Raw genomic sequence first — 27202 nt, forward strand, 5'->3', positions numbered from 1 at the left:
TTTCTTCAGTGTACTCAGCTATTTAGGAGTTAAAACATTCATTTTATGGAATTTCTGGAGTCTTGAATTACCTGACCTGTTTACTCATTGTATTTCGTAGCACACTTTACAACTTCAAAACACTGGCATTAAAAAACAGTAAATAAATCCTTGGGAAAAAAAATTTTCTCTTTTTTAAAAGAATCTGATTTTCAGTGCTCAAAATTAACAGGGTTTATCTAGCTCTGAGAAACTTCATCCCCTCAGAATCCATTTCTTTTCATCTGTAAAACAGGGGTAATACATACTTACATTATAGGATGACTGTGAGAATTAAATAAGCTTCTTTTTGGAGGGGGGACAGGATCAGGGGTACAAAATGTAGGGCTCAGAAGTAAATATAACTAATACACAAGAGCTATTCTTTCTTGGAGAGAAAATGACAATAGGCATCCAGAAGATGGCAAAATGCAAAACAAAATCACTTCTACTCTAAAACCAGCATGTTTTAACCTGTGTAATAGAGTTACGTGAAAATGGTGTCAGGTGAATTCTATTTTGATCAACAAAACTTAAATAAAAGAGTTTCCTGGATCAAACCAAAAAAACCCCCAATGTTCATCATAGCTACAACTGGCTAAAGAGTAGTCTTAGAAAATGAGTTAAGATGGTAATTATAAGAGAAACATCAACTATATACTACATTATATTATATACCTATAGTGATACTTGAACTAATAATAAAAAGAATATATTTTCATTCCACAATTTAAGTCATTGATTTTTAGTCAATTCTTTGGTCTTTTCACAAAGTCAGGAGTCACAAAAACTTTTATGCATAGCCTGAATTTACTCTCCCTCTCCTCTCTAGCTTTATGTTAGCATCCATAAAACTTTAATATGTTCTCACTATAATTTATTCAGAGACTGACTAAATCAAGAACCACATAATAGCTTTCTTTCATTATGTGTGTCAAACAAAAATTTTAACCCAGTTGTATGCTCTTCTATCAGGCCACTCAAGTGCTCTGCAAGTAAGAATCAGAAATTCTAAGTTTTATGAATTCCAGGACAGTACTTCGAAGCTTTAGATGAGTCCCATTATTAACCAGACCATAGAAGAAACATACCCTGTGTGCAGAGATATGTAATACTTATAGTCATTAAATTCTACCCACCTGAGGTTGAGCCCACTAGTGACTGCAAGATGGGAGAGGCTAATTTGTCTGTTCTTGTTGCACCAGAGTATACTTTAAGGCCAAGTAAGGAATTTTTTAAAAGGCAATTTTTTAAAATTTATTTTTATTTATTTTTTTGTCTAGTCTAGGGCCACACCCGAGGCATATGGAGGTTCCTAGGCTAGGGGTTGAATCAGAGCTATAGCTGCTGGCCTAAGCCATAGCCACAGCAACGCTAGATCCAAGCCGTATCTGTGACCTACACCACAGCTCATGGCAACACTGGATCCTTAATCCACTGAGAAAGGCCAGGGATCAAACCTGCAACCTCATGGTTCCTACTCAGATCTGTTAACCACTGAGCCATGACGGGAACTCCTAAAAAGCAATTTTGACAAAAATAATTTTTTTTTGTCTTTTTAGGGCCACACCCATGGTACGTACCTGGAAGTTCCCAGGTTAGGGATCGATTTGGAGCTAGAGCACAAGAACAACGCAGGATATGGGCAGCATCTGGGACCTACACTACACAGCTCATGGCAACATGGGATCCTTAACCCACTGAGTGACACTAGGGATCAAACCCAAGTCCTCATGCATACTAGTCGGGTTTGTTTCTGCTGAGGCACAGTGGGAACTCCTGAAATTTGTGTTCAATGCCCTAATTTAAGATTCTAAACTCCAGGAGTTCCTGTCATGGCTGAGTAGTAACCAACCCAACTAGTATACATGAGGATGTGGGTTTGATCTCTGGCCTCGCTCAGTGGGTTAAGGATCCGGTGTTGCCATGAGCTATGGTGTAGACTCGGCTTGCATCTGGTGTTGCATATGGCTGTGGTGTAGGCCGGCAGCTACAGCTCTGATTCAACTCCTAACCTAGAAACCTCCAGATGCAGAGGGCACAGCCCTAAAAAGACAAAAAAAAAAAAAAAAAAAAAAAAAAATCTAAGTTCCAAATGAGATAACTCCATTGCATGAAACCGCTCACCTATAAGCTATTAAATATACATTTCTTATCATTTGGCTTTTTACTTTTAGTGTTTTACTATGTATATTCTTGGTCACTATATTTCTTTTTTCAAAACACCGATAGTTCTTTATTTCTAAGTGAAACTGTAAGAGAAATTTGTTTACTTGCAAAAAGCTTGAGGTCTGAGGATTCCACTTCTCTTCTGGTCGCCCATGCCATGTATTTAAGATGCTTAAACAAACCTGAGGAAGAAGGGGAGAAAATAAAAACAGAATTGAAAGGAGTACTTTTTTAAAAGTAAACTGCCACAACGAGAAATAAAATAGAAATGCTATTATGTCCAAGTATCTGTCTTGTGTTCCCAAGCAAAACCCTAAGGGTTGGTGTATTAATACAGATTGGCATCTTCACATGTGACCTAAATCTGCATGGCATTACAATTTCTTTACAATGAAAAATGAATTACAACTATTACACATTAATATAAATGACATATTTTTAGTGAAAAAAAAAAAACAACAAAAATTTCAGTGAGGAAAAGTGGTATTATTTTGCATTTAAGAAAATCTCTTTTGAAATTTTGTAAATAGCTTAACAGAAGAGACCTTGACTTCTTAAATCCCTCTAGATGCAATTTGTTGCAATATATTGTTTTGGTTGCAATACATGAATAAAATCTGGTCTCACACACACATGAAGTTGGGAAGGGGAGGATCCTAGAGATGCCCAGAAAAGGTCTTGAGGATCGTCAGAGTTCTTGAGAACAAGTTTTAAGACACATTAGATCTTCATTCACTCAGACAGCATGAATGAACTCAAAGCGTCTGCCAAACACAGGTCAACAGTCACTCTGGGCAAGAGGAACCAGAGATGTTTTATCTGTACTTGTAAACTAACAATTTCATGCATGGGGGTGCATCGGATTCGGAAAATAAGCAGTTCTTTAAAAAACAGAGAAGTGGGAGGTGCCATCGTGATTTAGTGGTTAACGAATCCGACTAGGAACCATGAGGTTGCGGGTTTGATCCCTGGCCTTTCTCAGTGGGTTAAGGATCCGGCACTGCTGTGAGCAGTGGTGTAGGTCGCAGACGTGCCTTGGATCCGGCATTGCTGTGGCTCTGGTGTAGGCTGGCGGCTACAGCTCCGATTAGACCCCTAGCCTGGGAACCTCCATATGCCGTGGGTGCGGCCCCAGAAAAGACAAAAAAACACAAATAAAACCACAGAGAAGTCTATCTCCCTGCTATTTTTTCAATGCTCTGTGAAAATAATGCAAAATACATTAATAATAAATTCATTAATAATTTTAAAATTGTATCTGGGGAGTTCCTTCTGTGGTATAGCGTGTTGAGATCTGGTGTTGTATCTACAGCAGTGTGGGTTTGATCCCTGGCTCGAGAACTTTAGTATGCCATGTGGGGCAGTCCTCCCAATCCCCCACCAAAAAGAGGAAGGCAAAACCAAGGGAAAATTTGGCCATCTTTAATAAGCCAGATGACTTCAAGGATCTTTAGTCTCTGTTCAAAATTACTTTTTTTAAAGTCTAATTTTTAAAGACTGACTGTCATATAAAATGATTTTTATTATACTTCTTTGTCAACTTTTTTTGAGGGGATAGGAATGCATCTTTCTATTTACAATTTAAGAAAATATGAAACATTTTAACACAAAGTAAAATTTAAAAGTAAGTTCACAACAGTATGTATCATGGAAAACATGGGTAGCATCTTCAGGCACTTGTGAAAAGATAACTGAAACTGGAGCTACGGATAGTAAATAAAGGTGAGAGGCAAAGACATACACCTGGATCTACTATCCTCTGAAAGTAGACAGCTTTCAATTGGCTAAAGAATGTGTTGAACATGTTAGTCATTCATAATAACATTCTGGAGTTAAACATTCTGGAGTTCCCGTTGTGGCTCAGGGGCTAAAGAATCCGACTAGGAACCATGAGGTTTGGGGTTCGATCCCTGGCCTCACTCAGTGGGTTAAGGATCTGGCGTTGCCGTGAGCTGTGGTGTAGGTTGCAGACGCAGCTCGGATCCCGTGCTGCTGTGGCTCTGTTGTAGGCTGGCGCTACAGCTCCAATTTGACCCCTAGCCTGGGAACCTCCATATGCCGAGGGAGTGGCCCAAGGAAATGGCAAAAAGACCAAAAAAATAAATAAATAAATAAAATAAAAAATAATATTAAACATTCTAAGTGCTACTTTAACACTGGCGTGTTTGTCATTTTTGGTTCCTTGTCTCTCATTCGTCAGGCTAATTTTGCATATATGGAAGAGAAACATGAAGAAACCCGTGTACTCTTGAAAAGAAGATTTAAAAAACCAAAATTGCTGTTGAAATTACAAAGAACCTTTGGGTTACAATATTTTGGCATTAGAAACAGAAGACTACAATTACATTACCTTGCCATCATTATAAAGGTTTGGATTGAATCGCACACTATGACCACCAGTTGTCTCAAGATTCACAAGAGGGGGTGAACTGGGATAATCTTGAGGAAAATAGACATCAAACTCAAAGCAGCCATTTGCATAAGGAGTGTCCGCCGGACCAGTGATCAGAACCTAGTATGCACATACAAACACAAAGGCTTAAGTTATTACTCCTAAAATCTGCTATTCAGAAAACAATTCAACATAAAATAAGAACAATCTTCTTATATTCTCTATACATGCCTTCCAGAATGTGTTAAAAAGGAAGTTATAAGTTAAAACCATACACAGGATTAGGAAGTGGTTTTAAATTAAGGTTAAAGTAGTTTGGTTTTGGTGAAAATGGTCAAAAAAGGAGAGATGCCTAACTGGCAGCAGGAAAGCTTACCATAAGAGCAAATAACTTTAAAAATATTCAGTCACTTTTTTTAAGCGCCTTCCTTCGTGATCTCTAAATATTTTCAAAAATTTGAGATTCTATGTACATTCATCATTGTATCTCAAAGGTGTGACAGTAATTTTCTGCTTTAAATTTTCAAGTTCATGTTTTAAGAAATAGCTTACTAAAAAAAAAAAAAAAAGAGGCCTTCCCATCATGGCTCAGTGGTAACAAACCTGACTAGTATCCTTGGCCTCACTCAGTGGGTTAAGGATCTGGCACTGCTTGTGAGCTGTGGTGTAGGTCACAAACAGGGCTCGGATCTGGCGTTGCTGAGGCTATGCTGTAGGCCCACAGCTATCAGCTCTGATTTGACCCCTAGCCTGGGACCTTCCAGACGCCACTTGTGCGATCCTAAAAAGCAAAACAAAACAAAACAAAACAAAACAAGAAGAAGAAGAAAGAGCTTACTTTTAGACATTTTCTTCAGGGATAATGAGGTAAGTAGACAACAGGAGTAAAAATTCTCACGTAACAACTTATGACAAAAAGGTTTTTAGAGAACAGTAGGTGCTTCCCTTAGGGTTACCGGTAATCCGCAAAACAGCAGAGAACCTAACAGTGAGTGTCAGAATTATTTAATGCATTTTGAGTCAATCAACAGATATTTAGCATACACAGCACGACAGCATGAGCAGTCCTGAATGGCAGTGTGTGGAGACAAGTGGTACTAGAGTCTCAATCTGTGACAACTCTGATTTACATTTTGGGACTCTAATGTGGATCTTTTATGTTAGGTACAATATAATGCTTAAAACAGACAAAGTCAGAGTTCCCATTGTGGTGCAGCAGAAACAAATCCGACTAGTAACTGTGAGGTTGTGGGTTCGATCCCTGGCATTGCTCAGTGGGTTTAGGATCTGGTGTTGCCATCAGCTGTGATGTAGGTTGGCAGACACTGCTCGGATCTGGTGTTGCTGTGGCTGTGGCATAGGCTGGCAGCTGTAGCTCTGATTTGACCCCTAGCCTGGGAACCTCTATATGCTGAGGGTATGGCCCTAAAAAGCAAACAAAACAAAAGAGAGAGACATAGTCGCAAGTTTGACCTTATATGGTCCATTTAGTGGTAAAATACTTCCCTAAGCAATTATCTAATAATCACTCTACTGTTTTTAACAAGGAAGAGTGTGGTTAAATAGGCAAGGTCTATGAGATTTCTATTGAAAAATTACCCAAAAGAGCAAAACAAAAAAAGCAAACAAACAAAAAAAAACCTTTCTCAGAGTTCCCACTAGCATCCCTGAGGATGCGGGTTTGATCCATGGCCTCTTTCCGTGGGTTAAGGATCTCCCGTTGCTGTGGCTGTGGCGTAGGCAGGCAGCTACAGCTCTGACTGGATCTCTAGCCTGGGAACCTCCATATGCTGCCAGTGTGGCCCTAAAAGACAAAAAACAAAACAAAACAAAACAAGAACCCCTATCTCAAATCAATGGGTCAATAGTTTCAGCTGTGTTACCTAAGGAAGACAGAATATTTAACTTATGAATTAAATCATGTAAAGAAATGTTCCTCCCCATGAGGTTGCGGGTTCGATCCCTTCCCTTGCTCAGTGGGTTAACGATCCGGCGTTGCCGTGAGCTGTGGTGTAGGTCACAGACGCGGCTCGGATCCTGCGTTGCTGTGGCTCTGGCGTAGGCTGGCAGCTACAGCTCCGATTCGACCTCTAGCCCGGGAACCTCCATATGCCGCAGGAGCGGCCCAAGAAATGGCAAAAAGACAAAAAAAAAAAAAAAAAAAAAAGTTCCTCCCACTCCAGGTATCAAACTTTAAAAGTTATTTATTGCAGCAATCTCTTGGAATTTAAGACCAGATCACTGCAGTGTTAAAACATAAAGGTATAGGTTATTTATTATTACACTAACTTACTTAAATCACAGATCATATGGATCTATAAATACATAAATTTCCTATAAGAGGAAAAATATTTTTTTTTGAAGACTGACAGTATAAAACATGAACAAATGTCTTGGATGATAAGGAAGAAATCCCATAACCTTTTTTCTACCAATTAGCACTAAATCCTTTGATACTATGCTCTAAAACTACGATAGGTTGCATACAGCCTTTGTTCAGGGAAGGTATTTTACTATTTCCTTCTAAATGGTACTCTCTTCCACATACTCTGAACTAACCTCAGAAGAGGACTCCATTCACTGATGTCCAAAACAGTCAACAAATTTTTTTATTAAATTTATAAAAATTCATGCTATTTCGGGTGCTTTGTATAAACAATGGAATAACTGGATTAGTCAGAAATAGGAACAAAGTTGTTTTTTCTACCTTCATGATGTCCAGCCTCTCCTCATCACAGCGCACAAACACACTAGAGGATGATGAAAGAGGCAGTGAGGTTGACAGTGTCACGGCTTCTTGGGCAAGGCGGCGGGCTCTGGCAGCACTGTTGGCATCATTTGCGTTTTTCACCTGAGACATGTAGTGGTAGTTTACTTTAAAACCCAACTTCCCATCTTCATCTTCAGAAACCATCTCAAATGTATCTAAAATAAGAAAAAGGAGAAAAAAAACACTGAAAAAAAAAAAAAAAGGAACCAGAATGGAAGAGAGTTGTTACAATAACAAAAATCACAAATAAATAAATCACTAGCCCTTCTTCCATCCAAAATGGTGAGGACTGCAACGTGGAAGAAAAGCAAACAGTAAATGTTTACGTAATACCTACTTATATGTGTTAACACTGCTAGATGAATGGAATATGTCATGGAAGCAAAGGAAGAAATTATTATTATTATTAGTAGTAGTAGTAGTAGTCTTTTTCCAGGGCTGCACTCGCAGCATATGGAGGTTCCCAGGCTAGGGGTCAAATCAGAGCTGTAGCCGCCGGCCTACGCCACAGCCACAGCAATGGGGGAGCCTACGCCACAGCCACAGCAATGGGAATCCGAACGCATCTTCGACCTACACCGCAGCTCACAGCAATGCCGGATCCTTAACCCACCGAGCAAGGCCAGGGATGGAACTCACGTCCTCACAGATGCCAGTCAGGTTCATTAACCGCTGAGCCACGATGGGAACTCCAAAGAAATGACTTTTAATTTATAGTTTAGACATGCAAGTAGATTATATTACATGAGATATTTAAATGATAAAGTAGTAGGCAGTTTATTTTCAAAATGAATGATACATAATATTTTTGCTAAAATAATTTAGAGTATGAAATGCCAAAAAGTATTTCACTATATTTTATTTTTCAAAGATAGTATGTCTTTATATATTTGCACTGATTTGGAATCAGAAACTAGAAACAGCAGACTTTAGTTTACTTTTGCACTATTTTTGAAATTTAAGCTAATAGGGTAAAAGATTATTATGGAAATCTTTTAAGTATTTTGACAGAATATTAGTAATGGGCTAATTCTTAACCATTTAGGCAGAGTTGAAAGGACCTAAAATTATTCTTTATTTGTAAGCAATATCCATATAGAATTAAAAGAAAAAGTGTATTTTAACTGTATCTCTAATTCAGATAACCCTTCCCCACCAAGGGATTAAAATAAAGATATTTAAATAACTTATAACACTAAATTAAAACTACCTATCAGGGCAAATACAAAGAAACCAGTAATTTATGATCCAGTGTTCATACAATTCTAAACATATGGAAAAACATTAAAACTGCATTGTAATTATTATTAATGAAGTCACTTTTACTAGGAACTTACAAAGTGCAAGGTCCTAGGCTAGGCTTTTTGGATTAAATAGTAAATAGGAAACTATATCTGCCTTCAAAAAGCTTATAATCTAGAAAAAAGCAAAGACCTATAAACTGTCATGGGTTTGTGCACTATGTCTCTGGAAGACTACTGACTAACTTCTATTAGTAAACACGTAAACCACAGTTATTTCATCTGCCCAACTCTGTGGCCTTTCGCATAATACAGGAATAAATTTCCTTTGAGTTTTACTTTTAGCAGCATGTTGTTTAGTCTCCATGTAGTCAGTTTTTTCTTATTTCTTTACCTGTGGTTGATTTCTAGTTTCATGCTATTGTGGTCAGAGAAGATTCTTGAAATAATTTCTACACTCTTAAATTTGTTGAGGTTAGTTTTGTGCCCCCCTTTGAGTTTTATAAACATCAATCCACCAGACACAAACATGAGCCTATCTCCATGCCTGGAGGAAATTTTTATTTTACGTATCTTAAGATAACAGGGTCTTCTAATACCAAAATTTAATTGATACTCAATCAAAGATAACAGCTAGAAATTACAGTTGCTCAAAATGTATATCCTCTTTGACTTCGCAATTCCTCTTCTATTAATTTGTCTTAAAGAAATAATCCTAGATGTATACAAATATTTCCATGCAACGATGGCCACTGAGATGTTGTAGACGTTACTAAAAAAACTAGAAACAACCTAAAGATCCGGTTATTGGGTAAACAAGTGACAGTACATTATGTGAGACTATTAGGCAGTCAATAAATATCGAGTTATAGAAGAACTGTCATATTGGAAAATACTTGATATATAAGGTAGAAAACACAGTTTATTAAAAAACAACTCAAAAGAAAACTCACATTTTTTCGAAATTATGCTAAAAGTAAGTGGATAGCAAAATTCAATTACATTTAAAGTCATATCCAACTTGTATAGTTTACGTGGTATAAGAAGCCTCCCGGCTGGCTAGCATTAATCAAAGGCTCTGTCCTATGACTCTGACAGTATGATATAAATCTATGTGTTTTTTTTTGACTCCTACTTTAGTGTTCTTTTTGATATAGTCAATGTTGTTTGGGCTAGTTTTCAGAAATGAAAAAGAAGGTATTACAATAATAGTTAATAACGGTCATCAAAATCTGGAATTCTAATGTTTATTTATAGACCAGGACCTTACAAGGCGTGCTAATATGATCTTTTCATCAGTCCTTACTTGTCAAAAGATTTGGAATAGGAATGGCTACAAGTGAACCATCTGTAACTACATTTTCCAAAGGTAAATCTCATGGAATTCTAAACTGGTAACAGTAACAGACTTAGTTCAAAGTCCAAGGTCTTGGCTTCCTTCAGGCAAGGATATACAGGAAAAGGAGAGGTAAAGAATGAAAACCACTTTCTGCCTCTTTGTTAAACATTTGGCTTTGTTTTACTAAGTTTTCCACTGAATCATGATTTGCAAACATAACTATAAACATTAAGTTCAGAGATAGATGATAAAAAAAATTTGTGTGTGTAATGACTCATGGTAAAAGCAAGTTTTAAATTCTTTTTTTTTGGTCTTTTTTTGGTCTTTTTAGGGCCACACCCATGGCATATGGCAGTTCCCAGGCTAGGGGTCCAATCAGAGCTGTAGCCGCTGGCCTACACCACGGCCACAGCAACACTGGATCCAAGCCACGTCTGCACCTTATATACTATAGCTCCCGGCAATGCCGGATCCTTAATCTACTGAGCAAGGCCAGGGATAGAACCCGAGTCCTCATGGATGCTAGTTGGGTTCGTTAACCGCTGAGCCACGACAGGAACTCCTTACATTCTTTAATTTTAGTAGAACACATTTCAATAGCACTATTAAAAATGCAAAATGAGATCTGAAGAAATGAAGATTACAATTTCAACTCACCAAACTGTAATTTCTTCATAACAGCCACATATTTTTCTTCAAGTGATTTCAATACTGATAAAGGTTTGGGTTTCATAGCCACCTTCTTCGAATATTCACCTAGTTTTTTTTCTGTTATTTAATATTTCAAGATAAATAATATAATTATACATTTTAGAAGAGTAAAACAAAAAAAAAATACTAGCTTCTAGAGTTCAAATTTTGAATTTCAAAAAATTATCAAACTTTTTTTTTTGGGGGGGTCTTTTTTTAGGGCCGCACCCGTGGCCTATGGAGGGTCCCAGGCTAGGTTCTAACTGGAGCTGCAGCTCTTGGCCTACACCACAGCCACAGCAATGCCAGATCTGAGCTACATCTGTGACCTACACCAGAGCTCATGGTAACGCCAGATCCTTAACCCACTGAGCAAGGCTAGGGATCGAACCTGCAACCTCATGGTTCCTAGTCGGATTTGTTTCGGCTGTGCCATAACGGGAACTCCTCAAACTCTTTACTGTACCATTTTAAAGTTAAAAGCTTTCTCTCTATTTCATAAAAATACCTAGTAGGGCTAAAAATCTTATAAACTTTAAATTCCTAAAATGCTAATTAGACTTCATCCATTCAGGCAAAACAGCAGAAATAAAGCAACAGGTGATGCAGAATTATTTACATCTTCTGTTGCTAATACATGAAATCGCCAATTTTAACTAAATTCTTACACATAGTCTTAATGTACTATTTCCCTCCCCACTTTTTTCTCCTTTTTTTAGGGTCACCTGCGGCACATAGAAGTTCCCGGGCTAGGGGCTGAATCAGAGCTGCAGCTGCTGGCCTATACCACAGCTACGGCAACACAGATCTGAGCCACAGCTGCAGCTTATGCTGCAGCATGCAACAACGCTTGACCTTAACCCACTGAGTGAGGCCAGGGATCAAACCCGCATCCTCCCGCATCCTTAGTCAGGTTCTTAACCCAGTGTGCCATAATAGGAACTCCTTAATATATTATTTTCTATCTAGTACAATTGCATTTTTCAATCTCATAACTTTCAATGGGAAGAAAAGAGAAATTTATTTTGCATGCTATCAGTCTACTAAATGTAGGCTTAGCTATCTTACACAATAGAGATGAACACCTTAGAGACTATTCACTATTAGCTTGAAAAACCTGACTGACACAGAGCACAAGCTTTAGTAACTTGCTGGAAAACCATTAAGGGAGATACAAGAGAAGGCAGTTTTCAGTAAGTAAGAGTAAGTTTCAAAAGAAAAGCAGAATAAAGGGAAGAATATTGTACCTTGATTTGCTTGCCGCAAACTGGTAGTGGCTGCGTAAACAATCTCAGCAGTCTTCTGAATGTCTGGAACCAAAAGCGTAAGTCCTTCTGGTTCTTGATCAGATGCATCTGGTTTTACTCCTGTTTTAACATTTTCTCTTTTAGATCTGAAAAAGGTTTTTTAAATATGGAAATAAATGCAAGGAAAAGATTTAGTTTTGAAAAATACTTCTGTTAAGTCAGTAATAGTGGTTAAAAATCAACATGATAGTGTGCATTTCAGCTGACATACACATGTTACATACCAGGGGTAGTTTAGATTCATTTTTGCTTTTGATAGAGTAATGCCTAGCATAATAAAGTTTTGGATAGGTTTTCTCCTCCTATGCAAAATAGACAAGAGATAAACACTGTAGAGCTCTCATACTGTAAAAAGACCCAGATATCTGCATGTCTTTTCATCTACACCTTTAAAAACACACTTACAGTAATTATACACCTACAAGGAGAGAAAACACTTCTATATCTAAAGGTAACATGTATCTATCCTCTACCTCTTAAGACTTGGCAATCAAAGATCCATAGGTAACTTTTTATGTTAATACTATTTGTACTTCACCCAGAGTATATTAAATTCCAAGTAGAAAAAAAAAAAAAAAAGATACTCCAGGGTAAAGCGCAGGTTCACTACTATGTATACAATGTGCTTCTATACACTGAACCTTTACTTAAATACTAAGTTTTAGGGCATAATCATTTAAAAGATATGCTGGTATTTCCTATTCACATCTAAAATATTCTAAATTTTGTATCTAATTGTTTTAGTGTATAAGGCATCAAATGTTTCTTTAAATTTTCTACATGAATGCAGCAGTATGTTACTATAAGATTCACTGAAAATAACACTAAATATCAGTTTTTTCTCTTTCAACTCAGTGATTTTATTCTCATAATTATCATTATACCACTGCTTAAATACTAAAAATTTACATTTGTTAATTTATTAAATAAATAATTTAAAACAAACTGAAATCACATAGAAATAGAAGCGTTTGAAATGTTTATGCTAAGCTATGATCTAAACTATACATCACTTATTTTTCTAGTTTGTACACCTACTAACAAACAAAAGCACTTGGCTATTATATTAAAATAACATTGCACAAAGTGGGCATGGAGCCTTAGAGAACTATAAAAAGACTAACAGAAGGTAGAAGAGTGCTTAATAAAATAATTACCATGCTGTCTATTGTCAAAACAAACTATTCTTTATCACAAAGACAAAAATCTGCTCAGAAGCAAATTGGTGCTTAACTATTTATTTTGGCCACGCCCGCAGCATGTGGAAGTTCCTGAGTCAGGGATCAAATACACACCACAGCAATGACAATGCCATTTCCTTAACCCACTGAGCCACAAGGGAACTCCAGGGCTTAACTTTAGATAGAAAAGAGGTTAAGAGCCACTAAGGCAGATAACGAGCATAAGTGGATTTAGCATTACATGTGAGTTTTGAATTGGTTCCGATATTGTGTGAAAAAACTAGTATCCACAGGCATTTTTAACTATAAGGTACATATACTACCTCACCTGGCAAGATGACTTAACTAAGAGCCACAATGTGTCACTGGGTTATTGCTTTTTCTCCTATGCTCTCTCTAGCTTCCCTGAGGTAACAGAAATCACAGAGAACACATGGCCAACTTTCTTTTGCTACTCAGGAAGCAGCTGGTAGATGCTATACTGTGTGTCATTTTAGTGATTAACTTCTAAGTGTGAATGTGTATAAGAGCATGTATTTTTGCATATGTACGTAAGAAGAATATAGCAAATGTTTTAAGACTGAAATAGACATTTTACTGCTAGAATCAGTAAGATATTACATCTTTTATAGCTATAAAATAAAGATTATAGTTTAATAGTGAATCTGACAATTTTTAAAATAAAGATATGATTCAAGATATGATTCACAAATTCTCAACTTTTTTACTAATAGCTATTCACAATCAGTGTGAAACACCGAGACTCAAGAAAAGTGCATAAGCTGATTGATGGTACCCACTCTGAATTTATAGAGACTTTCTCTCTTCTCAGCTGCAAATCATCCTCTTTCTGGGGCTTAAAAAAATTCTTAAATAATAGGGCCAACGGAACCACGATAGAAAAACAACAGAAAGTAGTTTGAGAAAACGGAAGAGTTATGGTTACAACTATAATTTTTTAAAAAAGATGGTGATCTATTATACCCTCAGTAAAGATTTCACTTAAACACATTGTGCCAAGCAGAGAAGATTATAGGAATGAAGCTCATTTTTCCAGAATTAGAGTATTTTCTCCTTGAAGAAACAAAAGAACCTCTGGTGTGAAGCATAAACTGCATTAATGCAACTTAGAGCAAATTATCCTTGGAAAACTAATGACTCTAAATTTCAAGCCCTATTCATGAATACCAATTTCCTAACTCCAGTTTTTAAAAGATGATTAGTAGGAGAGATCTTTACTATTAGTGCAAATATTTAGGATGAAAATTTTTATTTTTTTGACCACAAAATTTTTTTAAATACTCAAAAAATAGTGCAAAAATCCACAGAAGTTTTAAAAATAGTATTATTTACAACAAATGCATAAAAGAAATGATCATTATACATCTAAATTTGAGGATAACAGCTGAATCATAAAGCAGATGTACTTAGATCTTTACACCAGGTTCTAATGAGGAATTTTTATGCAGATAGTCTTTTGACAAAAACATAAAGGAAAAAAAGGAATAATCTTCAAAAGGTGAGACTACTTCAAATAAGTGAAGAACACACACTATCTGCCTAATGATGACTGTAACTAGTCATTGTCTGACATTAAACTATAGCCAGTAGTCTCTTTTCTATAAAAGTTGCAGGTTACTGTCAACCCATATGTAGGCCCAGCTCATGAAAAAAGGCCATACCTTAGCTCACATCCTGAAGTCTGTGTGAAAAGCTATTTGAGTTCAAGGCACCTAGCTGGAAGTAGGTCTTTGAGACTGACAATGGATCCAACATGGTAAAAGCAATCAGCGACGGCCGCTACCATGGTATCCGCTGCTTTGTGCATACGTTGAATCTGGTTGTGATCACTGCCCTGAAGAAATACGAGGAATCAACTGAAGTTTCTACTATTGCACAGAATTATCTGCAAACATTTTCCACTATGCTGTGAATTTCATCTAAACAGCTAATATATTAAGCAAGTTTTGGCTCTGTGGCACATAATCTGAACTAGGATGTGAGCAGAATGGGCAAATCTTTCTTGTGAAAACAGAAAGAAAAAAAACCATAACTCAACATTCAGTTATTTTGAATATACTACCACCCAAATTAAGTTGGATATTTGTAAGTCTAACTACAAAATATTAGAATTATGTTCTTTTATAATCTACAAACTGAAAACAGCTTATTACGGCTATTTTCTTGGTTGAACATTAGGAAAGACCACTTTAATCCCCTAATTTCTCTAATTCTAAAGTCAAAACTGTCACACTGTTAAAATAAATTTTTAAAAAGCAGTGCCATGCTGAAGAAGTCATCAGAACACATATCCTAAAATGTCTAGATTCAGAAGTATTAAGAATTAGCATCTTATGGAACATGATGGAGGATAATGTGAGAAAAAGAATGTATATATATATGTGCGATGGGGTCACTTTGCTGTACAGCAGAAATTGACAGAACACTGTAAACCAACTATAATGGAAAAAATAAAAATCATTATAAAATAAAAAATTTTTAAAAAGAATTAGCATCTTAGAGGAAGACTCTCAAACTATAAGAGAATGAAACGTCTACATTTACCTATAAAACAACGCATCATATCATACTCCACAGTTCTAAACCTCTTTGTCAGGAATTAGTTTAAAAAAAATTAAAAGCAAGCAGAGAGATTTTAAAAAATATTACTGTGGAGAATTATTTGCTTCTAACGCCCACAGAAAACATGAAAATAATTCTTGAAATGCACCACTAAATGGTAAGACGAATGTTTTTCATGCTCGTTTTATAGTTTAGGTTTTGTTTTTGTTTTGGGGGCATGCCTGAAGTTCCCAGGCCAGGGATCAAACCTGTGGCATAGCAGCGACCTAAGCCACAGCAGTGACAACTGCCAGATCCTTAAGCCACTGAGCCACCAGGGAAGTTCTAAAGTTTGGTTTTTAATTCTAGATTTCCTTTCGTTTTTACTTAAACTCCAAGCAGAAGTGTCGGTTTTAGTTTTCAATATGATTTAAATGAAAGTGGAGAATAAAATCTTCTTCTTGGGAAGCATAAAAGAGCAAGAGGAGAGAAAGGAATATTCAAAATAGAGGTATGAGAAGGCTTTGAAGATTAAAAACCTTGATTTCCATATTTAGATAAAAGTATAATAATTTCTAGGTCAGATTAAACATTGCAGGACAAGCAATGGCATTAGATACTGTTATGGAACAGAGTTGCCAGAAATAATATGCTTCACCAAAGATCAACCCAACTGAGGCAAAGAGGAGACATTAAAATAAATGTTGGCATCACTATTGCCATCACCAAGTAAAAGGCTGATGAAACACTGAGCTTGCTCTAGATCATCGAAAAAAGAAACTTAAAAAAACATATATGGTTGCAAAAAATTCTCCTTGGCTAAGAAATTAGGCCTTTTTTTTTTATTTTGTAGGTTTGAGAGGCAGAAGAAAAAGGAGAGAGAGGAAATGTTTTTTTCAGTGAAAACAAAAGTAGGGTCTGGACTGGAGTGGAAATTCCTTCTTAACTGAAGCCCTAGAGGTACTCTCTTAAAGGAGTTAAAATAAGAGAATTGACAGAAAATATGCCTCTTAAAAATAAAACAAATAAGCTTATTGCTTAGTTAGATAAAAAAGAATTGGGTATTTGTACAAGAGAATTTAGTTACTTTAAAATATGATGACCTCTGCACCCGAAGACACTTTGAGATAGCTAAGGGAAATGGCCATCAAGGATGCTTACTTTAACGCTGTTGAAGAGAAGTTCAATGTCTAGAACACCTTACACTCAACAGAGTCATTTGTGTCATGTCCTTACTAGGAGTTAAGATTATCTGATTGATATTAAGTTCCTCTTTCAAATTTGTGGTGAAACTATCAAATACTAAATACAGAAAATATGATATAGAAAATATTCAGTCCAGCAGGAAAAGTCTACATGGATGATCACGGACAAAATATTTGCCTTTGCTCCTGCTCCAACGAGGCTATGAAAAGAGTCACACTTTTTCAAAAGTGAAACCAAACTACTATGGCTGTACTTTGACTTCATTTTGAGATAACACACATTGGAATGGCCAGCAGGGGATGAATTTCACCAAGAATGGTATTTAAAAGATGAAAGGCTCATATCTTCACAATGTGATAATTTTGTGGGCAACAAAATGATGTTTCACAAGAGATAATTATATTTCAATTCAAGTGGAAACTATACACACACATATATAAAAGTTTCAAGTATTAAGTTACTCATGCCACAAATCCCATTCTTAATGGAGGTTAACAGAGCTGCTATGAAGTTCTTTCTTTTTAAAGAATCTAAAATAAAATGTTAACCAATAACTAGTGATAAATAGGTGGGAGTGTTTTTGTTTTTGGTTTTTTTGGTTGCGCCAGCTGCATACATACGTTGTTCCCAGGCCAGGGATTAAACCCGCACCACAGCAGTGACCTGAGCTGCTGCAGTGACAATACCAGATACTTAACTTGCTGTGCCACACAGGAATTTCTTATTTTTTAAATATCAAGCATTGCTATATAAACTCATTAATTTCTTCTTGACAAGGGAGTTAAAGATATTAGAAACATAAGACATAATAAGATAGTAACAAAATTGAGGAGATGGAAAACAATAGGGAGTGGTGTGGGAAGAGCCTTCTTTTTAGCAACAGAGAAAATAATTTCCAATACACCACCCCAATCTGTGCAAGTCGACAGCAAATCAGCTTGAAAAGACAGTAGAGGAAAAATATATACATCAATTAACTAAGGAAGTTTCAGAGGAATGGTTTTTATGAATTCTTTTGAGCAAGGAAAACATCAAATGGGCAAAGCTGACTCATTCCTCATTTAAGTGATGATATGAGGTTGCTCCCGGCTCATGTTTTATGGGCCACAAAACACAGTTTACGTAACTTAGTGGACCTCAGTAACCCATTGATTATTATTAATATGCTGCCTTTCAAAATCTTCTCATAGTGCTAACTTAAAAATTCTTCAAGGGAATGAAAAAAGAGGAGCAAAAGAAAATATCGTAAAAATTATGCAGAACTGCATTATCATATATACTTTTAAAAATTATCAAAAGCAAATTTTTCAACTGAAAACTTTTACTTCATTATCAACATTAAATTTTTTCTATGTAATATAAATTTCCAAAGCCAAATCAGAAGCAAGTTCACCTCCCTTATTTCTAATTATTCACTGATGCATAAATCAAACTGGTCTTTCAAAGTTAAGTTTGAGCTGGTAAATAAATATACTTGATAGGGACATTAGATTTGAGGTCTTATCACAGCTCTGTCACTAAGCATCAGAGAACCAGGAACAAATCACAGTTATTTATGGACCTTGTTTTCCTCATTTATTAAAAGGGGAATCTGAGCTATATGAACTCTAAAGAGCTCCCCTTACAGTTCTAAAAACCTTTAGACAGGTTACTTTTACTGCGATGTGCTCAGAAAGATCTGTTACAAACTAAATCTTACTTATTAGCAAAAGACTTCAAATTTATTAGCAATTAAGACTGCTTGAGATTTTGTCAAATAATAAAGATCATGGAAACTGTCTTGAAACAAAGCTCATCTAACGCAATTTGATAAGGAATAAATTATCATTTTATAAATTATGCTACTGAGGTAGACATATTACGTTGATTTATAATTTTTAAGGAGCTTTTGTTTATTAATCACTTAAATAGAGTAAGCTGTATTTTGGCAGTTGATCTAAGTATTTTTCAGGAATCAGCTTAGGCATTACACAAACATGAGACCTAAGAGTTTAATGAACAACTTTGGAAAAGGTAGCAATGGTGTATAAAAAGAGAAGTATCTGGACTACGGGTCACCTTGTCTTTCTTCATATATATAGTTTTTGATAATGAATATCACAGGCATCAGGAGACTAATGAGCCAAATCCCAGATTTATTACCTATTTAATAAGTTTTTAAATGTTAAATGCTAAGTAACAGTTTCATTTTTTGTCAAACGAGAATATTTTCTTGTCTACCATATAGAGCAAGTATTAAATACAAAAATCATCAAATTATAAAACTAACCTAAAAAAAATCCAGAAATTAAGACCTTTAGGGTAAAATAAATAAAAAGCTGATACTTTTTTTTGCATGAGGCAAGAAAGAAAAGTGTCAATACTGCTACACTTGAAAGCACCTGAAAAATGGATTATTTATGGTAATAAAAGTTTTCAAAAGCTAGGTAAGGGAGAGAATTCTACATATCCTTTATGGATAAATGCAAACCTTTTTATTCTTCATAAGTGCCTACAGACAAGACAAAGCAATAAGAACATTTTATTATTTTGGAAGACTTTTTGTTTTTGTTTTTGTCTTTTTAGGGCCCAGGCTAGGGGTTGAATCAGAACTGCAGCCGCAGGCCTATGCCACAGCCATAGCAATGACAGACCCAAGCTGCATCTGTGACCTACGTCACAGCTCAGGGCAATGCCAGATCCTTAACCCACTGAGCAAGGTCAGGGATCGAACATGCTTCCTCATAGATACTAGTCAGATTTGTTTCCACTAAGCCACAATGGGAACTCCTATTTTGGAAGATTTTGATTTTTCTATTAAAGTGATCACTAATGGTTGCGTTTAAATAATTTCTATAAAATAAATAAACTACTTAATACTACTGAGTCAAATGAAGTTAAACAGAACCAATATTTATATCAACTTTCGTTTTTTTCAAATTACTATAAAAAATTTCAATTGAACAAGAAAAAAGTGCAAAATTTCCTTATGATGGCATCCTGAAATGTTCCAAATTCTGTGTAAATTTTAAGCAATTGATGATGGTAGTAAAATGGCCTAAGGAGAAAATCACATTTAAACTTACAGGTACAGTTAAGGTATGTTTTCAAAATGGAATAAGACCAGTGTACAAAACATGTCATAGATATTTTTTAAAAAATTACCCTATGAAAAAAATCCTCATCATTAATTACCTTTAATCTTGTTTCAGACAAGTTAGAAAGCACTGAATGTAAAAATTCTGTTTTGAAGTAATATACTTTTGCCTGTTCTTCCGTGTTTCCTAAAGGAATGTTATCCCTGATTTACCTTAGTATAAATGCTTACAAATAATCAAACAGCAATATTAATCAGTTTATTCATGTTAACTATTAGATTCTAACTCTTAACAATTATTACTTTTTTTTTTTTTTTTTTTTTTGTCTTTTTGCTATTTATTGGGCCGTTCCCACGGCATGTGGAGGTAGGTTCCCAGGCTAGGGTTCAAATCGGAGCTGTAGCTGCCGGCCTACGCCAGAGCCACAGCAACGCTGGATCCAAGCCGCGCCTGCAACCTACACCACAGCTCACGGTAACGCTGGATCATTAACCCACTGAGCAAGGGCAGGGACCGAACCTGCAACCTCATGGTTCCTAGTTGGATTCGTTAACCACTGCACCACGATGGGAACTCCAACAATTATTACAAATTATGAATCTTGAAAGGACTTACAAGGAGAGGTGGTGGATGATAAAAGTATAGAATCCTAAGTAAAAGAATAATAAAACGTTAACATCTTCAGAAAGTTGTTACTGTAATCTGTATAGTAAATATTTAACAACTTTTCCAAGACAGACCAAATCACCATAAATCACCCCTAGTTGCCATCTTTACATGTCAATAGGTTAATCTTGCCAGGAAAGATGAATGTAATATGTTTGAAATACAATTACTCCTTGAATAGTGCTCTGGTTTACATTAATTCTAACTCCATCAGAGTACTGTAATTATCAGTCACCAAACTAATCTTCACCCATAAGAGATAATAATTGTATTTTATTTTTTAATTTTTTCTCTTTTTTTGGTCTCTTTAGGGCTGCACCTGTGGCATATGGAATTTCCCAGGGTAGGGATCAAATCAGAGCTGTAGCTGCTGGCCATAGCCACAGCAATGCGGGATCTGAACCACATCTGCAACCTACATTACAGCTCAAGGCAACACTGCATTCTTTTTTTTTTTTTTTTTTTTGTCTTTTTGTCTTTTGTTGTTGTTGTTGTTGTTGCTATCTCTTGGGCCGCTTCCGCGGCATATGGAGGTTCCCAGGCTAGGGGTCTAATCGGAGCTGTAGCCACCGGCCTACGCCAGAGCCACAGCAACGCGGGATCCGAGCCGCATCTGCGACCTACACCACAGCTCACGGCAACGCCGGATCGTTAACCCACTGAGCAAGGGCAGGGACCGAACCCGCAACCTCATGGTTCCTAGTCGGATTCATTAACCACTGCGCCACGATGGGAACTCCTGAAATGGTTTTTTTAAAAAGTTACCTGATGTAAAGAAAGATTCTAATAGCACAGGTGGCATACAATTTTAAAGTTCTTTATATGTGTTAAGGTTTTTACTCTAACAAAGAATTTCTACCAAGAAAAATTGTCTTCAGTTTTCTTTTTTTTCTTTTTAGGGCCACACCTGCAACATATGGAAGTTCCCAGGCTAGGGGTCGAATCAGAGCTGCTGCTGCCCTACACCACAGCCACAGCAACGTGGGATCTAAGCCGAGTCTGAAACCTATACCAACCTATCCAAGCTCATGGCAATGCTGGATCCTTAACCCACTGAGCAGGGCCAGGGATTAAACCTGCATCCTCATGGATACTAGCGGGGTTCATTAGCACTAAGCCATGATGAAAACTCCAGATTTTCTTCAGTTTTCAACCATGAAAAGGTTTGACTTATTTAATCAGATTAATACAAAGCTCACTATTACATGAACACTCTTTTTAGATTTAGATAAATTCAAAAATAATATAGACAAAAGGCTCCAGGAAAATTATATCTAAAGCCTACTTACTGTTGTATAAGGTTGTCCATATCTACAACTTTAGCTGGATAACAGCTTTAAGGAAGTTCTATAAGAATGTGTAAATAGGAGTTCCTGTCGTGGTGCAGTGGTTAAAGAATCCAACTGGGAACCATGAGGTTGCGGGTTCGATCCCTGGCCTTGCTCACTGGGTTGAGGATCAAGCGTTGCCGTGAGCTGGGGTGTAGGCTGCAGTCGAATCTCAAGTTGCTGGGGTCTGGCGTAGGCCGGTGGCTACAGCTCCGATTTGACACCTAGCCTGGAAACCTCCATATGCCGTGGGAAGCGGCCCTACAAAAGGCAAAAAGGCAAAAAGGCAAAAAAAAAAAAAAAAAAAAAAAAAAAAAGAATGTGTAAACATGAATATAGTCTGACTCTGTCATTCCTGAACCTTAATATAAAAGACTTTAAATTTTCTGCTAATGATTCTGAGCCTCTGTCAAGTCAATAAATGATTGTTTTCTACCTAACTGGGTCAGTAAATAACCTGTAGGATTAGTACTGGAAAACTTCTGTGTGGGATTACAGATTTCAGATTCTTAAATGTTAACAAAGGAAACCATGTTCCCAGAACAATTTATCCTACAGCAATTGCACTTTATTGAAGGAGAGCCCTAGGGATAAATTTGCAACACATAGGTAGAATAGTGTACTTAATAAGTAATTTAAAGCCTGAGTCATATTACTGCCTTTTCTAAGTCAAACATTTGGAACACAAAAAGTATTATTTCTACCTAGGAACTAACTTACTACAAGTCCATAATATTAGAGCAAAAATGCCAATGGACTCAAATCCTCAGTCCCCAGAATGGCAGGACAGGGAGAGGACACAAACAGCTCAATCGTAGAGATGGAAAGGATGAAAATTGTCTTCATGGTGATTTAGTCTTTTAAAAAAATTCCTACCCCCAACTATTCAGCTACACTGCAAGACAATCTTTTTTATAATGCAAATCTGATTAGATCTCTGCTGAAATCCTTTCAATGGCTCATCACATTTAAGAGTAGGGAAGTATGAAGTTCTTGGAACTCCCACTTTCCTCTCTAGCTTCACTTTCCACACCCACCCACAGGATACCCAGGCATACCAAACTTCTTTAGCTTTCCATGTCTATGTAATGCTTTCTTTCACCACTAATACATTTGCTATATCAGCCCAAATGTTCTTCTTTATTTAGCTAATTCCTACTTATTCTTTGGCTCCCAAATCTGGGTTGATCCTCCAGTAACATCTTATATTTCCAATATGCTATGTACTGTGTTATAAAAACTGTCTAGTAGTTATTGCTTCCCTCATTTATCTATCAGTATCTTAGAAAGACCTAATTTTCTTGTTATGTTCTCACGAACATTTAATAAACATGTGTTAAATGAACAAATCCGTCATGCTTTTGTGACCAGGCCAGATTTCACCTATCTAAATATAATCCCAAACTTCTAATGCACAAATTAGATTAAAAACAAGGTAAATAATCTGTCTTTTCAGTTTCTTCTTTTCCTTTTTATAGCCGCATGTGCAGCATGTGGAAATTTCCAGGCCAAGGGTTGAACCAGAGCTTCAGCCAGCCACAGCAATGGCAGATCCAAGGCACATCTGCGACCTGTGCTGTAGCTTGCGGCCATGGTGGATCCTTAACCCACTGAGCAAAGCCAAGGATCAAACCAACATCCTAACTGACACTATGTTAGGTTCTTAACCTGCTAAGCCACAAGGGGAACTCCTCTTTTCAGTTTCTTAATGATATTTTTAAATTTCCTCTTATAGAAAGTTTCAGGCTTGGGGGGAAAGTTAGCAAACCTACATAATATCCATCATTCTTTGAATTCTGAGACCAAAATTAGTTGGGTTTAGGCACTGTCCTCAAAATAGGATAATCTCAATTAGATTACTCCTATCAGTAAACTTTCTCTCTATGGACTTGGGCAAAACATTTTAACTTCTTTCATCCACAAAAGATAAAAGTTTCAAATATAATACATACAGAAGAAATAATTTCAATGAAAATCATTATATGTAACCACGAGTATCATCTAGAGACCTGCAAATTACATAGAGAATCTATTTTTTCTTTAGGATGACCAAAGAGTACTGTTAAAATTTCACTTGCAGGGAAAAAAATTTGCACACCTTTTGTATATGCTTGGCTAAAAAAAAGAAAAATAAAAAAAACCAAGGCAATATGATGATACATAAGCACGATAAATAGACTAGTAACTCTTCTGTCTCACTTAAAAAAGAAAGAAAAATCTATATTAAATAGTCGTACTTTATTCACTCTTATACTACCTTTTTTCCTGACTTCCTAGCCCACTCCCGAGTGCAGATGTGGCCAGAACTTCCCAAGGAATTGCCCAGAGCCACAGAACCCTTACCTCTATTTCTTTCTTTCTTTTTTGGTTGCATCTAGAGCACGTAGAAGTTCGTAGGCCAGGGACTGAACCCGAGCCATAGCAGCAACCTACACTGCTGCAGAGACAACACTGGATCCTTAACCCGCTGCACAAGAGAATTCCCTCACCCCTATTTCTTACTGAGAGAAAAAGAGACAAAAATAATGTAAAAATATTCTGAGCTGGGGTATATCTATACATTATTTTTAAACCTGTAACTTCAAACCATGATAACGCACTAAAATATATCCTAAAAGTTGTATATAAACAGGGCAGATGTGCCTTAACCATCCTCTTCTCAGAGTATCCTAGGTTTGTTCGTTTTTCTTTTCTTTCTTTTAAGAGCTGCACCCGTGGCATATGGAGGTTCCCAGGTTGGGGGTCTAATCGGAGTTACAGCTTCCAGCCTACACCACAGACACAGCAACGCCGGATCCTAAACCTACCGAGCGAGGCCAGGGATTGAACCCACAACCTCATGGTTCCTAGGCAGATTTGTTTCCATTTTGCCATGATGGGCACTCTAGTATGTTCGTTTCTTAAAAATACAGTTGAGGATGGGGTAGGCAGATAGAGGAGAGGGGAAAGCTTTGCATCTTGAAACAGTGTTAAAACTGAATTTAGGTCAACTTCTATGGGTATAACTTTCATTGGAAACTGGACTATATTGTTCACTTTATTAGAGTTCTATTCTGCATTTCTTTTTCCTTTTTTTTTTTTTCCTTTTTGGCCTTTTTAGGGTTGCACCCTGTGGCAAATGGAGGTTTCCAGGTTAGGGGTCCAATTGGAGCTGTAGCTGCCAGCCACAGCCACAGCAATGTTGGATCCTTAACCCACTGAGCCAGGCTGGGGATTGAACCTGTGTCCTCATGGGTATTAGTCGGGTTCTTAACCCACTGAGCCACAACAGGAACTCTCTAGAGTTCTATTCTAATGAAGATACAAAAATACAAGAAGCTGGAAGAGATTTTACCCTTTCTGTGAAGTGGAAAATGAATTCTCAAGCTGCCAAATCTTGAAAGGAAAGTAGCAATGTTCTAACACGTATGTCTTTGCTAGCTTCTTTTTCTAACGGAGCCTATATTACATATCATGAGGGATCTTGACTAAGAAGCCTATTCAAAGCCTAATATGAAACTCTGTATCAGTGTTTCTTCATCAGTAAAATAGTTGTTAAAGATAGTTACCACACAGGGTCTCTGTAAAGATAAAATAAAAAATGAAATAAGCTCTGAGAACAGTCATTATGATCTTTTTTTCTTCTTTTTTTAAATGGTCACACCCACAGAATACGGAAGTTCCCCAGGTCATGAATTGAATCTGAGCCACAGTTGCAGCAATGCTGGATCCTTTAACCTACTGTGCCAGGTCAGGGGAACAACCACGCTCCTCCGCAGACCTGAACAACTGTAGAGAATTCCCTTTTTTTTTTTTTTTTTTTAATCTTTTTAGGGCCACACCTGCGTCACATGGAGGGTCCCAGGCTAAGGGTCACATCGGAGCTGCAGCCATCGGCCTACACCACAGCCACAGCAACTTGGGATCTGAGCAGCATCTTCAACCTACACCACAGCTCACGGCAATGCCGGATCCTTAACCTACTGAGTGAGGATAGGGATCGAACCCAAGTCCTGATGGATACTAGTCGGGTTCACCACTAAACCACAATAGGAACTCCTGTAGTTGGATTCTTAACCCACTCCATCCCACTTAGTGGGAACTCTAAGTTATTCTTATTTTAATGGTCTTATTTTCTCAGTAACATAAATTTGTGATATTATTTTTAACCAAAGCCATAATTATAACAGCATTTCAAATCTTTACACAATTTTTCATCTGCAAAATAAAATATTCTTGGGGGAAAAACACTCATGGTTTCCTAAATTTTAAATTTTTAGTTATATCTTGAAACACAAAAATATAAGGTACAGAAACACATGGTAAGATTCCCCCTAAAAATACACCAGGGCAATTTCAAAATTGTGTGCAATTTATATTAATTTCCTTGTCAAAAACTACATGTTTATTGTATAGGAATAAGGAACACAGATGGCCAGGGCAGAGAATGGGAAGTTCAATTAAACATTTCTTGATGAAACATTAGCTTAATTAGAAAACCAGACCTTCAGTTCAATTATGATGCCACATTAATTTTATATAACTACGCTAGCTACCTAGGTTATCAGAAAGATTTTTGCCACAATGAAAGAACCAAAGATAATATTATTTTCTTCTCTATAGTAGAAAAAAATCTCACACTATCAAAGAAAACATAACTTTACATTTTCCTTCTCTGGTAAGGGTATGAACCTACAGCTTTTTATATCATTGCCAATTGGCTCTTTCTCAATCTCTTCTCCAATTTATGATTCTTACTGCCTGGCAGTAAGCCACTCGTTTTTTGTTTTTTGGTTTTGGTTTTTAGGGCTGCACCCGAGGGACATGGAGGTTCCCAGGCTAGGGGGAGAATCGGAGTTACAGCTGCTGGCCTACACCACAGCCACAGCAATGCCAGATCCGAGCTGTGTCTCTGACCTACACCACAGCTCACCACAACGCCAGATCCTTAACCCACTGAGTTAGGCCAGGGATTGAACCCGCAGCCTCATGGTTCCTGGTCAGATTCATTTCCACTGCACCAAAATGGGAACTCTGTAACCACTAGTTTTTAAAGTGATGATGAGAGAACAAAAAACTAACAAAGTCTGGATAGTTTGGGAAGTTGATTTTTCTCCGAAAAATAAAGACTGACAAAAACTGTTCCTCTAACGACCAATTCTCTGCCACTGCTTGACTATATTGTTTCTCAATTTTTAGGTTCTTGAATAGTAAGTGAGAACAGGCAGAAATAACTATGACAGTAAAGAAGATTAACAGATTAAAAAGACCACTAAC

At 36.8% G+C, this 27202-nt stretch overlaps 1 protein-coding gene across 46 annotated transcripts in view; it reads right to left on the minus strand.

Annotated features, from left to right (window-relative positions):
• The window catches only part of BIRC6 (baculoviral IAP repeat containing 6), a 256491-nt gene that overhangs the window by 13809 nt on the left and 215480 nt on the right, over nucleotides 1–27202 (minus strand). For 42 of the 46 annotated variants that reach the window (XM_085019687.1, XM_085019688.1, XM_085019684.1 and 39 more), the window contains 5 exons: nucleotides 11867–12012; nucleotides 10587–10697; nucleotides 7287–7504; nucleotides 4538–4699; nucleotides 2292–2369 (listed from right to left, as the gene is read on the minus strand). In XM_085019687.1, coding sequence (XP_084875813.1) covers nucleotides 2292–2369; nucleotides 4538–4699; nucleotides 7287–7504; nucleotides 10587–10697; nucleotides 11867–12012 — 715 coding nt within the window. Of the gene's footprint in view, nucleotides 1–2291; nucleotides 2370–4537; nucleotides 4700–7286; nucleotides 7505–10586; nucleotides 10698–11866; nucleotides 12013–14789; nucleotides 14963–27202 lie in introns of all 46 variants that reach the window. The other 4 variants (XR_014842325.1, XR_014842324.1, XR_014842323.1 and 1 more) reach the window with 1 other exon arrangement.

This window comes from Sus scrofa, chromosome 3 (assembly GCF_054392235.1).
Source record: "Sus scrofa isolate SSC_HxYL_T2T_F1_AM1 chromosome 3, Sscrofa_HxYL_maternal_Yorkshire_Landrace_v2.0, whole genome shotgun sequence".
Taxonomy (NCBI): Eukaryota; Metazoa; Chordata; class Mammalia; order Artiodactyla; family Suidae; genus Sus; species Sus scrofa.